This window comes from Eumetopias jubatus, unplaced genomic scaffold, assembly GCF_037043125.1.
Source record: "Eumetopias jubatus isolate StellerSeaLion01/CBP00866 unplaced genomic scaffold, mEumJub1_p1.0 scaffold_3, whole genome shotgun sequence".
Taxonomy (NCBI): Eukaryota; Metazoa; Chordata; class Mammalia; order Carnivora; family Otariidae; genus Eumetopias; species Eumetopias jubatus.
The window spans coordinates 141829577-141844971 of NW_028274809.1; the positions used below are offsets into that span (position 1 = coordinate 141829577).

The 15395-nt window shown below is 37.3% G+C and overlaps 1 protein-coding gene across 2 annotated transcripts in view; it reads right to left on the reverse strand.

The window, feature by feature from the left end:
• The window catches only part of DGKH (diacylglycerol kinase eta), a 168366-nt gene that overhangs the window by 43233 nt on the left and 109738 nt on the right, over nt 1-15395 (reverse strand). For both annotated transcript variants that reach the window (XM_028107216.2, XM_088021852.1), the window contains 5 exons: nt 12736-12838; nt 11519-11678; nt 9637-9745; nt 9369-9508; nt 5934-6018 (listed from right to left, as the gene is read on the reverse strand). In XM_028107216.2, the coding sequence (XP_027963017.1) occupies nt 5934-6018; nt 9369-9508; nt 9637-9745; nt 11519-11678; nt 12736-12838 (597 nt within the window). The remainder of the gene's footprint in view (nt 1-5933; nt 6019-9368; nt 9509-9636; nt 9746-11518; nt 11679-12735; nt 12839-15395) is intronic.

The following is a 15395-nucleotide window of genomic DNA, read 5'->3' on the forward strand; positions in this document are numbered from 1 at the left end:
TGTGCGTTCACCAAAAGACACGTGCTAGAAAACGTTCACAGCAGCCTTCATTCAATAGTAGCATGGATAGAGGTGCCTGAGTGGCTCAGTTGGTTAAGCGTCTGCCATCAGCTCAGGTCATGATCCTGGGGTTCTGGGATTGATCCCCGCCTCGGGCTCCCCGCTCAGCAAGGGAGCCTTCTTCTCCCTCTCCCTCTGCCTGCCGCTCCCCTTGCTTGTGCTCTCGCTCTCTCTCTCTCTCTGTGTCAAATAAATAAATAAAATCTCTAAAAAAAAAATAGCAGCATGGATAACAGATTGTAGCCTATCTGTGCAAGGGGGTACTATGGGGCAATGAGAATGCTGTGATTTACAGCTGTGCCACAGGATGGATGAATCTCACAGACGTCATGTTGAATGAAAGGATTCAGAGAAGGGCTGCTTACAAAATGATTCATTTCATAAATACAGAAACAGACAAAAATAATCTCTGCTTTTAGAAGCCAAGAGAGTGGTTCTTGGGGTGGGAGGTGGGGTGGTGAATGGAAGGGGTAATCAGGGGGCTCGTGGGGTGCTGGTAATGTTGCCTTGTGATTTGGGTATTGATGACATGGGTTCATTTTGCTTGTGGAAACTTACCAACTGTACATTTGTGATCTGTGCACTTTTTTGTATGTATAATTCAATAAAAAGTTTTTTTAGAATGCTGAATGCACTGTTCTACAACCATGTAAATAAATATCTCTCTCAGAGAAGGAAGGAATCAAAATGCTCAGGGAGTCCTATGTCCCCTTTTCTGTGTGACTCAAAATTTAACATTCTGTTGAAAGAATATATCTTCCTAATAAGTAAAAATGTGCACAATATCTAAACAGCCTCAATTCGGAGCCTTCCATCAAATGTCTGCCTCAAATATATACCATGTCCTACAGCTCAAAAATTTCCAGTGTAAACCATCTGCTCTATTCAAGCTGCCTCCTGTGCTCTTCTATCCTACTCAGATGTTCTTTCATTGCTTCTTACCCATTAGCATCAGTTTATTCACACTTAAGTGAAGATCCAATGACCAACCCCCCTCCTTTAAAAGCCTTCCTGACAAGCGTCTTCCCAAAGAGATCTCATTCCCGATTTCCATCCAGTTCCACCAGTGGCTAATCAGTATGTTAGTCTCTTGAATTTCAATCTTACTTTCTTCATAGGCAGAAAGACAAGAGGGGAGGAGCCTCAAAGCCTCACACAATATTGTGTTCACTTGCAAATCCATTTCACTCATTTTCTAGTCTAAACATTAAAAGCTACATCTTTATAGTCAAGATCAGAAAAATGAAAATATGCCTTTTTAAAAAGCAATGAAGGGAAATATTTTTCAAAAAGATAGTTTTATTTCTTTTCCCTACAGGACAGATTGTCATAAAGCCTAAGAAGGTAGGGAAAAATATCTTACCTTTTTTTTTTTTTAAAGATTTTATTTATTTATTTGACAGAGAGAGACCCAGAGAGAGAGAGGGAACACAAGCAGGGGGAGTGGGAGAGGGAGAAGCAGGCTTCCCGCTGAGCAGGGAGCCCGATGCGGGTCTTGATCCCAGGACCCTGGGATCATGACCTCTGAGCCGAAGGCAGATGCTTAACGACTGAGCCACCCAGGTGCCCCAGGGAAAAATATTTTAAACTCTCATTAATTCCATGTGAAGGTACATGTAAAAATTCAAGTTTTTTTCCTTTAAAAATAACCAAAGGCAAAGAATACAACCTCTTCCAGAGGTAAAAGAAATAACCTCTCTGTCCAAAGATAAAATTATTGATGTCATTTATTAACCTATTATGTAGTCACGTAGAGTCAGGAAGTTAAGGTAATAATAATAATTATTTTTATTGTGTATCAGGCACTGTGATTAAGCATTCTGCATGTATTTATCCCATTAATTGTCCTGTTTTACAGCCAAGGAGCGTTAGGCTCAGGAGAGTTGAGCGATTTGCCCAAGACCCACAGCTAATGAAGAAAAGACAAACTAGGGGGCCGGGTCTGTGGCTTATCCCACCATACTGCCTCCACCACCCCGGCCCACAGAAAGTCTCGGTCTTTGGTTAACAGTATTTGTCAAATATAAATTTTGTCATTTCTCAAGTATATCATTATAAAAGCCTGGTAGCTGGGATCCCTATCTCTCTCCTCCGCCTTTCAAACCATTCTCCACTTCATGACACAGTGATTTTTTTTCTAAAACAGAAATCAGATCATGACACATCTCTGCTTAACATGTCTGAGGGGATTTCCGCCCCCCCTTACATTTCAGATAAAGTCAAAACTCCTCAGCTAGCAAGCAAGACCTTCCATAATTCCCAGGATTCTCCATGATCCAAACCCTTCTTCTCTCCCATCACGTCTTTTGATGCTTTTCCCTTGCACGACCCGCTCTAACATGACAGTATTACCTGCAGTGACCCGAATGTACCAAGGTCCTTACTATCAGGTTCTACGCTATGCTCTTTCTCAACTGGCTAATTCTGACTTCTCTTTTTTTGTGCTGAAAACGCAGCTTAGGTACAACCTCTTCTGTAAAGACGTCACTGAACTTGCCTGACAAAGAATCCTCTCTTCTGTGCAACCATTATACCCTGGAGAGAACTTAAACATAACTGATCATTTATTGTCTGTCCCTCCCAATAGAACAGAGATTCTCCAACTTTCTGGCCTCATCGCATCCTTAATGTCTGAATGATTTTGTCACAATACCCGTAGGCCAAAAGGAATACCTAACAGTAGTCAAGTACAAACAACTTAATAAATATTTATGTCCTAACAACTTAAGAGCCCTTTGAAAAAATAATAAATATAATTTAAAAGAAAAAACAGTATCTTATTTCATTCTTAAATAACTAGCTGTGAGCCTGTGAGCACTGTATACATCTCAAGCCTTGAAATCGGATTGGACGATAACAACCTGAATTCTTATTCAACACTAATCTTTGTGTGGTGTTTGCTTTTTATCACAGTGACTACTGAAAACCCAAGCTTCACAAAAATATGATGTCATCAAAAGGAATGTAGTGCAACCTAATGTTTAAGCTGTCCTTTAAGCTAGTAGTCTGTATGGTGTCCAATACATTTGGACAAGCTAGTAGTCTGTATGGTGTACAATACAAGCTGAGTGTTACAATTAAATTTTCTTTGAAATTTAAAAATATCTCATGGTAGCCCTTGGGGCTCACCATGATGTCCTGAGACCTCTGCACACAGCTTAGGAACCACTACTCTAAGATGACTGAAGTGGGAGGGCAAGGCCTTTATGTCCACTCCCAGATACCAACAGGCATTTAATATTCTTAAATTTATGAACAAATAAAGTTATAACATCTTAGCATGCTGTAACCAAGCAGCTAGGAAACAGAAAGAACTGGGGGGAGAGAAGCTTTGATAAGAGTAAATTTAACAACAAATTAATAGGAAGAATTTCATTTCCAGAGATTTGAGGCCATTCTCTCCCATTTTCGGGGAGTTGGTGGAGATACAGCAGCTCACACCTTCTTTTTGATGACCTTACCATTAATAAATAAGCAGCTATTGACTCACTAGGCTGGTGTGATTGGGGTATCATACAAAAGAGACTAAAACTATGACTCTTGCATCAAAAAAGCTTTTAATCCAGTCTGAAAGCAATGGGAATCTGGCTTCCCAGAAATACACAAGGCCAGAGGGCTTCGATGCCAAGATGCCCATAATTCCAAAAGCGTTTGGTATTTAGAACAAAAATTAACAATAAGAATTTTTTATTAACTGTCCACTTTGTGCCAGTCCCAACACCAGATGACAACACAATGGTGAATGAATAACACATTGCCTGGTCTTGACAGTACAATAGCGCCAAGATAATGGAAGGTGATAATGGAAGGGGGCCATGGAACTCGTGAGGAAGGAGATGGTACTAGGGCTTGGGGGATGAGGGATGGCTTCTTGGAGCAAGTGATACCTGAGGTGAGGACAGGTGTGAACTGAGCATGATGTCACTGGGGGTACACATATTCATTTGCAAAGGGGTAGAGGCGAAAAGAACGTGATGGCAAGGGGATTTCAGGTTAAATGTAAGCAATATGTTTTCTAATATTGAGTATTAACAGAACCATTGTTACTGAAGGAAATCATGAAATCCTTGTTTTTGCTATGTTTAAAAAGTACAACAGCAAATAGAATTACTTAATTATGGCCACAAGGATTTAATCAATAAAACTGTCACAATTCTTTAAGCTCTGCAACTCTACGATGCCAGTGGAATGGCAAGTTAAGATAATTAGGAAGTGTGACCACATTTGTGCCCTTTTAAGGAAAACTGGAAAAATAATAATTTCACAATCATGCATAAAGGAATTTAAAATAAATACTTAAAAAAATACAAGCTGGGAAACTAGGTTGAGCCTAAGAAGGAAGGTTCAGCTTACTTTTATTACAGTTTTAAAGGCAAAAAAGTCACATGGCAACCAGTCGGAGTGATGTAGAACACTCATTTAACTCGTAATCTTAAGGCATGCCATTCCTTTGTTATGAAATATTTTAATAAAAAACAAATTAAATTAGGTTTCATTCAAAACCTTTTTATACTAAAAGATTTTTTTCCATGTAGTTACAACTGTTTCTAATATTTAGCGACTATATGTACATAATAAAAGTAAGTTGTTTACCTTTATTACTACGTGCTAGGAAATAGACATCTCTAAAGTAAATAGAACAAGAGAATTCCCCCTTTTGTCCTTTTGGGGAGAAAATTAATAACATTTACAAAAATACTATTAAGAGAAAAGACTGGTTTCTATAAGAACAAGTACTATATTTATAGTTGGATAAAATAATACTATAAAAAAGTGCTGCTGAAGATAAAATAGTAAACATATCAATCTTTAACAGTAATTATCTTTGGGTGTCAGGGCTATAGTAAGATCATTTTTTCACATATATTTGTATTTTCCATATTTTTTAGAAGCAGTTTTTGCTACTTTTAGAGCAAAAAAAATGTGTCAAATTACGACTAGCTTCTTTAAGGAATAGCCCTGTTTCTAGTTATCATTCCTTTCCTTAGTTTTGACAAGTTCATAATTTTCTTAATTAAAAACAAAGATTTCAACTGTCAAATAAACAGATGAATTTTCCTACAGGGAAAAATAAGTTATTACAGATCAAACGGTTTGTCAGTCAGAGAATAATCCTTTGAAAATTAGGATCTGTTTCAATTCTCCAGTGCTTGGAGGTTTAATCAGAACACTCAATCTTTAAAAACATCTAAAAACTATAGTTATCACTGGTCTGTAGCAGGGATGGAATGAAGTGAGCTTTCTTCCTCTGTTTTATCTTGATCAATAGACTTCACCTGGAAACTTGTAATGGTGAACCCTCAACGAAGAGGCAAAGTAGGAAGAGAGAAATTATATAATACTCTACCCACAAGTACTGGTGTGTTTGGAAATTGCTGAGCTAACACCTACTAGTCAGACAGGTGCCGATGGCCCAAGCAGAAGATGAGTAAAAGCTAACAGGCACCTTTCAGCAGCTGGCCTCCCCTGGAGCCCTGTGGGTAAAAGGAAGCAGGCAGGTGGAAGAGTCAGGGAGAAGTATCAGGGGTGCAGAAAGGGAACTTGCATGCCTAGTGCTTTACACACTTTCATTACTGTTTACTCCTCCCAACATTGAGACCTTGCTCTACAGATAAAGTAATGGAGGCCCGTGACAGTGAGTGATATGGCCAAGTTCACACTTCCAGGATGGTGGTCGTAGAAGGACTCTAACCTAGATCGTAAGGATTCTTTCTTCTGGGGCAGAGGACTAGAAGTAGCCAATGAGCCCATACCCAAAATAATAAAAAATAAAATTAAGTAAACATGCTACCATATCTTATAAAGTGTTCATATTTGTTCAAGATATTCACCCCTATTTCCAAATGATAAATAGGCAAATGTTAAAGGCTTACATAAAATTCTTCCGATGTTTCTGGAGGTTCTGGAAGTAGAGAAGCCTTTGGTGGCAATTTGAGTTCATAGGTCATTATGCTCCACCTGAAGGGAGAAAAACCTTTGGTCTAAAATTCCTTTAAAATTTAATAAACTGACTTTGTTCTCACCTCACGTATATACATGTGCACATATATGCATGAACTATGGTTTATTGTATCTAAAACAACCAAATATTGGGAAAGAGATGGAATTTTGGTAATCTCATAAAATGCTGAAGCCAGCCATACTTTATGATGTCCATATCTTACCAATTCTCTGATTAGGGACTTCCAAACTTTTTAAAGGCCATGCCCCATAGTAAGAAATGCACATATATAACAAAACTTTTCCTTCTTTACTAGTGCAATGCATTCTGATTTTTCTATTCTTTTCTGTTTCCCTTCTTAAATAATGTTCACTGCAACTTACTAACTAGATTACACAGGTTACTAATGGATCACAACCCAAAGTTCTAAAACAATGTCCCAGATTAAACAAATGCATAGTGTCATTGAAAGATAAATCATTGGCTGTGTACCAACCAGTCTTGCCAAGTCAGCTTATACATACATGAAATGAAAATTAACTAAATATCCCTTCTTAAATTAAGAAAGTAAGCATGGGGTTGAGGAGAAAATATTAACAGAAATAATTAATTTCTTAATACTTGAAGCAAATTTATTTCAATTAGCTGTAAATATTAATTTCAAACCAAACACTGAATCACTTAGTGTTAAAGAAAAGCAATCAATTCCAGATAAATCCAGTCTTCATCCAAAATAATTTCAAAATTTGGGAAGAATAGTTGGGTAGGGACATTACTGTTGTCATTAACAGGATGTGAAATCAAGATTTTACAAAGACACAAAGCATAATAAAAGCAGTACCGTAACACATGAATTTTAAGAAAAGCATATCACAGCTGAAGCCAGTGATAGAACCTAGGGGAAAATCCCAAGATTGGCATCAGTATTTAAAAAGAGCCGAGTGTATCATTCAAACTAATAAGTCTTTGCATAAAAAATCAAATTCCCAGAAAATCTCCCCCAAAGACAGAGGTTGTATGTTAGGATGCATAAACGGAATACTTATAGCTACTCTTCAACTCTTGACATGAATATACTATCAAGGAATATATATTTGGGCACAAAAAGCCATTCACCCATTCATCCATGCAATAGACATTTATTGAACATCTCAAAATGGCAGACAGCATTCCATGGTCTGGAAACACAAGGCTGATTAAGACTTTCCAAATGAAGTTTATATCCTGGTGCAGAAAACACATAAAATAATTAAACTCTGTAGATATCCAAAGAGGGAAAACCACAATGGGAAACCTGAAAGTCAAGTTCCTTAGCTGGAAATACTCCTCTGGTCAAAGGACAGTTAAAGAAATGGGAAAGAAATCCACCCAGATATTTTAAGTTTGCTGCACCTTCCATGCTGTACCTCCTCCCTTGATAGAAAATGGCTGGAGCTGAAGAAAGAGGAGAAAGTGGCGGAACAAGTCAAGAAAGGACGCACACTGGGACCAGCTAAGCAGAGTCAGAGGCCAGAAGGTTGGGCCCTCTCTGGTGCATATGTGCATTAAGGACAGGACGCACCATGTTGAGGAAAGATCTTGAGAACTAGAGTCTGGATTCCAGTTGACGGTGCCAGTTAGTTCTACCACTTACTAGCTATGTGACACTGATAATATGAAAACCTCCTGAGCCGTTTTACCTGTAAGATGGAGATTACAATATTAGTCAGCTTAGGTGTGTAGTGATGATTAAATGAGATAATACTTTATCAAGTAAAGCAACTAGAAGTACCAGGCAGATGAAAAAATATTCTTCTTCTCATTGTCTCCACAACTTTCCACAAACTCCTCAACTTTCATCTTTGTAAAATAGTCGTAATAATGTTGTTCTTAGCCACATGACAGTGTTGTTTTGAGGATCAAATCAATTGATAAAAGCAAAAAGCTTCTGTAATTCGAATAATATTAAACAGTGACTTTTTCCACCTGTTCTTTACCAACAGTATTCTTAAATTAGTAAACAAAACACAGGAACGAAATATTCTTGTGTTTCTAATGGTCGTAGGTTCTTGAGCCTCTTTTGATGTTTCTCTTCTTTTGTTGTGTGCAGGTGTGTATCAAAGACTTTCACCACAGGGTCACTGTTTCTCTGCCAGCCACCTGGAGAAGTTAATTTTTCTAACATACAAAGGAAAGCACACACCCAGGGTGGAGGAAATGTCTAGCAGCATTTCCTGGGATGCAGCGAGAATGGTGTTTAAATTTGCAGGAAAAAGCCATTTAAAACACCTTGTGTGGTTTGGTAAGCACAGAATTGGGAAATCACCTCCAGGTTCTTTTAAAGACTGCAGACGGAATCCACTTTACGTACCCAAACGATGGGGGTATCACTCTCATGAATAGTTTTGGATAACCACAGACAAATGCTCTACAGCCCAGCTCTTTTTAAATATCCTGTCAGCAAAAGAACCAACCATTGCATAACCTTATGACGGGCAAGGTTACAATTAATTAGGTTATAGTTCATTTTAGAGTAATTACATTTTAGATTGGTATCTCCCTGATGAGATTTTGTTATTTTCGGGAACAGTTCCACAGATGGCTAATCCTATCAAAGTTGTTTTGATTCATGCTAGCTTAAGTTTAAAACGATATTTTGACATTTGTCTTCTACTTATGGTGGGGAGGGGTGGTTACTGCTTACTGAGTCCTGTTGTTCCTAAATAACCCCCAATCCTACCCACCTTCTCTGTAACACTCAGGGTACACACACTGTGATTTTTTTTTTTTTTTTATACACGGGGCATTTAGAGAGAAAGAAGTTGAGATGTGATCAAGGATACCATAAACACAGTAATAATTCCTTGATATGGCATTCTTAATATTTCCCAGTCACTGGGAAAGGATTATCTTTTTTAGTATTTAGTTCTTTGTTGGTTCAATTCATTCTTAATATGCATAATTAAGAAGAGATATTCTAACAAATCTCAAGTTTATATGCCTTCCTTAGCTTTAATGAAGCCACAGGACGATGGGGCCATACCCATTACAGCCATCGAAAGCCCCCACACAAAATGAACTGCTTAAGCTTTCTGACCTGAACAACAATGAAAAGTAATTGCTCTACCAGCATAGCATTCTATTTTTAAAATAGTGGGTTCATCAGACTACTTTTCTCAGTTTTTGTTACAACTCATTCATTCACCCCAAAAATATATTTACTGAGTGTCTCCCCTATGCTGGGCTCTGTCTAGACCTCAGGCGTGACAAGGGTGGGTAAGACCAGGAAATCTCTGTCCTCATTGGGCTTACAGTTGGTAAAATTTCAACTGCCAAAAATGTCAGTACGCCATTTTCAGTCTAGTGTTAAAAGAAAATTCACTTTTACCTGTCTAGCATTTTGGTACTGGCTCGTTCCAGCTTCTCTAGTATCTGAGGAAGTTGGGTGTCATCATCATAGGAACCACCCCAGCCTAGAACCCGGGCAAGGTCATTTCCTGTACCCAAAGGCAATACGCCCAGCTGACACTGAAAGAGAGCACAACAGGGAGACCTCAGGAAGCTGAGAAACCGGAGCTATGATACTTCTGTGCTCCGCTGGTCAGCAGGTTAGTACACATTCATGTCAACGAGTCATGAAAAGATTTAGTACTTGCCTGTTTATTCAAGTTGAGCTTATCAATTTCTGACAAAACCCAACCCACACTTCCATCTCCTCCACAAACAAGAATTCGGAAGTTGTCGAACTTTTGGAATAATCTTAAACTGAAAGCAAAAAGTATTTTATTTTAATATAAATAAATAAAAATCACTTTCCCCAATTCTTTGTTATTCTGTATAAATTGGTATGCATGTTCAGATCAAATATAAGAACCCTTACTTACATATTAATTATACTATAAAAATTGAAGTGCAATTTTTAACTCAAGAAAATGTCTTAATCATAAAGAGGAAAGGGGATTATAAGTAGAAATGGAGATAAAATGAGGAGGGAAGGGGAGTGAGAAATGAGAAAACAAAGAAGCAGAACCCAGGAAAGAGAATGAAAGGTAAGTGATAAAACATGGTAAAAGTAGTGATTTTTTTCTTCCCATTACAAGGATATGTTATTTCCTTAAGAATAGCATATTACAAACCAGGGGTGGAGAATCTAGGGCACTGATATTATTGATACTCAAGCCAGTTCCTAAAGGGACCCACCAAACCTTGCCGACATACCACTTTTCGGACACCCACCTTGCTTTTTCTCCCCCTCATCCCCTAGTCTGGATTAGTCTTTTTACCTCTGTCTTCCTTCGTCTTAACTTTGGACACATCCCACCACCTCCTGAATGTACCTTTGTGCACCTCGAGTACTGTGGAAACTCTATAAAATATGTTATAGAGACAATCTCAAGAAGTTTCACAACGGGCCTGCCTTGGGATCATAAAGGACGCGTGGGAAAAGTAAATGTAAAGAATACAAGATATAGGAACTATGAAGGATTATGAAACAGATGTGCTAGAAAGGGAGATACAGCTGACCAGCAGTGCAAGAGACACAGGTGAGTGGAGAGGCCAGGTGAGGAAATGCCAGGACCCAAACAGGGGGAAGGCATGAACAAGGAGCCATAGGGGGCGTTGGGAAAGGATGAAGAAGACCAACATCCATGGAACCAGAGGGCCTGAGACTTGGCAAGAAGGCAATAGAAACAAGAAGAAAGAAACCTAAAGAGCAAAAGTGAACAGAGGCACAAAGTGAGGCAAGCGAGAGAAAAGGCGGGAAAGTGTTAAATTAAAAACCCAGGGCCTCTTCGGGGTATCTAAAATCCCCATTTTTACATCTGTGTTCATGCTTTAAGGTGACCATGGAACCCAAGAGAAAAGTGGAGTTGGCAGAAGTAGATCATGAAGAGGTTGCAGGAAGCCGGGTTCAGGTAATCCAATATCACCTCTTCAACAAAGTCATATATACACACTAAAAATGTATTAAAAGTACCTCAAGGCATTTTTTCCCTCACTGAAAATCGTTTAACTTTTTTCAGATTGTAAGTTAGAGGACATTCCAGAAAGCTGAAAAGAACAATCAACACCAGTGTTTTTTGTCGTTCATATAGGAATTGAGTCTCAAATCATTGAGGAGCTGTCCTTGAAACCCACAGTAGTGTCTATGCTTTGGTTAAATAATTGATTATTTGTATTACATAAAAATCAATGCTAGCCTTCCATGCAGATCATTTTCTAAAGTTACTGAGTATTTCTGTATTTACCCCCAAGTTGATTTTTCGTAGAGCTAAGCAAACCGTTAGTATTGTCTGATAGAGAATATATTCTAAAACATTTTCTCAACAAATTTTGGGATTTTCAGCACATAAGGAAGTTATAGAAATATCAAAAGGTGAAGTTAAAATTTAGAATTAGAGCTTTAAAAAAAGAAAGAGTGGGACGATCGATACAGAGACGTCTAGATGGATCGACAGTCTTCACAAACTGAAAAATCAAACACATTTCATGCTTAGTACTCTTTCATTCTAATGAGATTTATCAGTAATTAATTACCCTAAATGAGGACCTCCGTTCATTAAATCAAACACCTGAGCTGGATTTAGCAACTGTTTAAATCGACGAAGGAACTTTACTCCCTGATTATCTCCACTCTTCGAATTGACAAAAACCAACAGAGGACTAACACAGAATGAAAAGGTCGCTCTACAGAAACCTGTAAAAAAACACAGTACAGGATCAATATGAACAGCTGTCTCGTTTAAACTATTGATAAAACTTCAGAGAAAAGAACATAAATTCACAAAGAACCTTGTTTATTACTTGAACAATAAATTATAATTTAGCCCCCCAAATGGAGATAGGTTTTATTTACATACTAAGACTATAGAACTTATCTTTTAAATATGCTCTACAATGAAAAATCCTACTAAAGATGGTAAAAGTATTAATCATAGATAATTGAAGATACACCACCTACCTTAACAACACCAATGACGTCCATAAATTCACATTTGTCAAAGAACTCATGTTCATATTCAGTATTATAAAATGTTTTAACTTCTTCTTCATGAGGCTTTAGAAAATACTTTAAAATTTATCATAAATAATAGAACCTTGATTTATCGGGGATTGGGGGCAGGGCTGTTAACAGCACAGGTTAAAAAATCACATCTTTTGCAGCCTATATCCTTGTATTTATAATATGTATTGGCATAATTTACATAAAAAGTTTGAAAATCATAAAGCACTTTATGAAAAACTTTAATAACAGTATATGGTGAAAGCCTTTTGTAATTTGGTTTTCTTAGAAGGAAGACAAGTTGTTTAGCACTTAGAACCAAGTTGTAAGATTCTCGAAAAAGTGATGGAATTTATAGGAATATAAGTTCCTCCAAGGAAATTATAGGAAAACATTTCAATAAAAGCCATGCTGATAGGCAATTTCAATTATAGAGGGGGAAAAAAAGCACATAAAAATTAATCTTTTTGGATTGCGTTTTGTTATAGAATAATGATCTTATTTTGTTTGCTGAAATATAAAATCTGTAAGTCTTATATGTAGTAATTTCACCAGTGTATTAATAGCTATGGTAAGTTTTAATTCTAAAATGTTCTTTTAAAAGTTAAATGTACTGTTCAGCAATTTGAATGGACTTAAATAAAAGCTGACCAGAATAACTGATTACAGTTCAATTTATTCTAGGAAAGTAAATGTACAAATCAACATTTAATATACCAGGAATATACATATTTACACTACTGATACATACCATCAGAATCAGTGCTATTCAGTGCAATTGGAGGTATGATGGACACTTTACATTGGCCAAGGGGACACACAGGATGGTATAAATCTTTGCAGGCAGTGTGTACCTAATAACAAACAAATAAACCTTCAAGAATCATAAAAACACACCAATGTTTTATTATGGCATAAATTACATCTAAGGAACTGATCATTGAGGATCAACTATATCACAAAATATTCAGTAATTCATAAATTACTTTCATGGCACAATATTTACAATGCTAAAGAATGGGTTAATTATTTTAGAGATGGGAATTTGAGTTGGTCTGTGCAGCCTACTTTTATGATTGTCTCAGGCAAGTAGTGTATATCAAGGAATGCCTTCTGAGTGGAATCTGGCGGGCTCAGCCGGTAGAACATGAGACTCTTCATCTTGGGGTTGGAAGTTCAAGCCCTACACTGGGTGTAGATATTACTTAAAAAAAAAAGAGAAATGCCTAGTGAAGACAAGGAGGGAAGAAGGGAAGAGACCAGAGTGCAGAGGAAGAGAGGGGAAAGAGGAAGGCCGGAATGAATGGAAGGAGGGAGGGAGAGGAAGAGAAAGGAGGGAAGCTAACTAGTCCTTACCAATACCATCGCCCATAAAAAAAACTGATGACCTCTCCTTTATAACATTCTCATAGAATTTAATGAAAATAAAATTTGTAATGTGTCTGCTCTTTCTGCAGTGGTCCTATAACTTTCTATTCACACCTTTTTTTAATATATAACATTTTCATGTTACTATAGGTACAAATACATGCGTGCCTATTTTTCAGCTAGACTTCTGGCTCTGTAAAGAAAAGGAAAAGCTCCTATTATTGCCTAAGTGATATATATCATAGGCACTCAGCAAAGGTGTGAACTTCATAGAAACAAAAAGTCTCAAGGTCAGTCAAGATACTCTTGTGAACAAGAGCAGGGCTAACTTGTTACATAGAATCCAGGGAATTTACAATACTTTAGGTACTTACCTAAAGAGCCTTGAAATGTTTTAAGCAGTAAAAGCAGACATTTCATAAAGAACTTATTTAATACGGCTTTATTTCACTAGTCCTTTTAGAAAACTGGCATATTAATTAAACACCTATTTATCAAAACTTTTGAGAAAATAACTGAAATTAAATAGTGATTCTTGTTTGCTGGTGACCTAATTTTGGATAGTTCTCTATAGTCATTTATAATAATTAACATCCTCAATGGATTTCAAAAAAAAAAAAAAAACCCACAAGCATGCCCAGATAGTTTTAAAAGGAATTTTATGAAAGGTATGAGAATTACAGAGCAAAACAGAAAAATATTTATATCAGTGTTGAATGAAAAAAATTGTATCTTCACTATTTTTTACAAAAAAGGTAAAACTGTATCCACAGACTGGACAACAACTGGAAAAATGGACTCATTAGAGTTGTGGAACTATGGTCTTACTTTATTCTGTTTCAACTACATGACTGTTTTACAAACTAGATATTCTGTCAGAAACTCATTATTTTAAAGACAAAATAATATGTAAAGAGGTAAGTGATAGTGTATCGGAAGTGCAAGAACAAGAGAGAGGTGACAAGGTGTTGGTGGCCTGCAAACCTGAACGTCCAACGGACATAGTGTAGGGCAGGAACAACTTCATGATAAGGTGATATCTAAGTTTGCCAGAAAAAAGAGGGAGAAGACATTCCAGAATGCCCCCTTCCACATCCTGTATTCATCTTTCTATACCGTTCATGAAATTTTTAAAAGGTGGGAGAGAGTAGAGTGAGCAAGTACATATCTAATGAACTCCTATTGTGAACGTTAGCAAAGCGAAAAACGACTGAGCAAATACAAGTAGAGACCTATATACTGCAGGTAGAGACAACTTCTATAAAACCTTTCTAAAGTAACTGATCACACACATAACCTGCTTTCTTTCTTTCTTTCTAAAATAACTGATCACACACATAATCTGCTTTCTTTCTAAAGTAACTGATCACACACATAATCTGCTTTCTTTTTAAAAAGTTAGAAGAGAACAGCTGAAGTTCTAGAGGTAGAGAAACCGATGTACATGTAGACTAATGAAATTAGCAGTAGACGCACACATCAGTGGATGCCCCCCCTGAAAAGAAATCTTAGGTGGGATGAAGTTTTAAAATGTTGTTTATGGGAGCACTTTCCTTCCTTATTTATTTATAACATTTTTATCTTATAGGTCTTTTGGGAGCACTCTTAAAATAAGGAATGCCAGGAGGCCACCTGGGTGGCTCAGTCGGTTGACTCTTAATTTCAGCTCAGGTCATGATCTCGAGAGTCCAGAAATCGAGCCCCATGTCAGGATCCGTGCTCAGTGGGAAGTCTGCTTGAGCCTCTCTCTCTTCCTCTCCCTCTGCCCCTCCCCCAACTCATGCACACACTCTTTAAATAAATAAATAAATAAATAAAATCTTTAAAAATAAATAAATAAAATAAAATAAAGAATGCTGGGACACCTGGCTGGCTCTGTCGGGAAAGCATGTGACTCTTGATCTTGGGGTTGTGCCCTAAGAGGGTTTTAGGGGTTACAGTTTCACCAAAACTCCAAAGACATATCTAATACAGTCTATATATTATATTACAGGGCATCAGAGAAATTAGAAGTAACGCCTATGGCTGATAAAAGGGGCAACT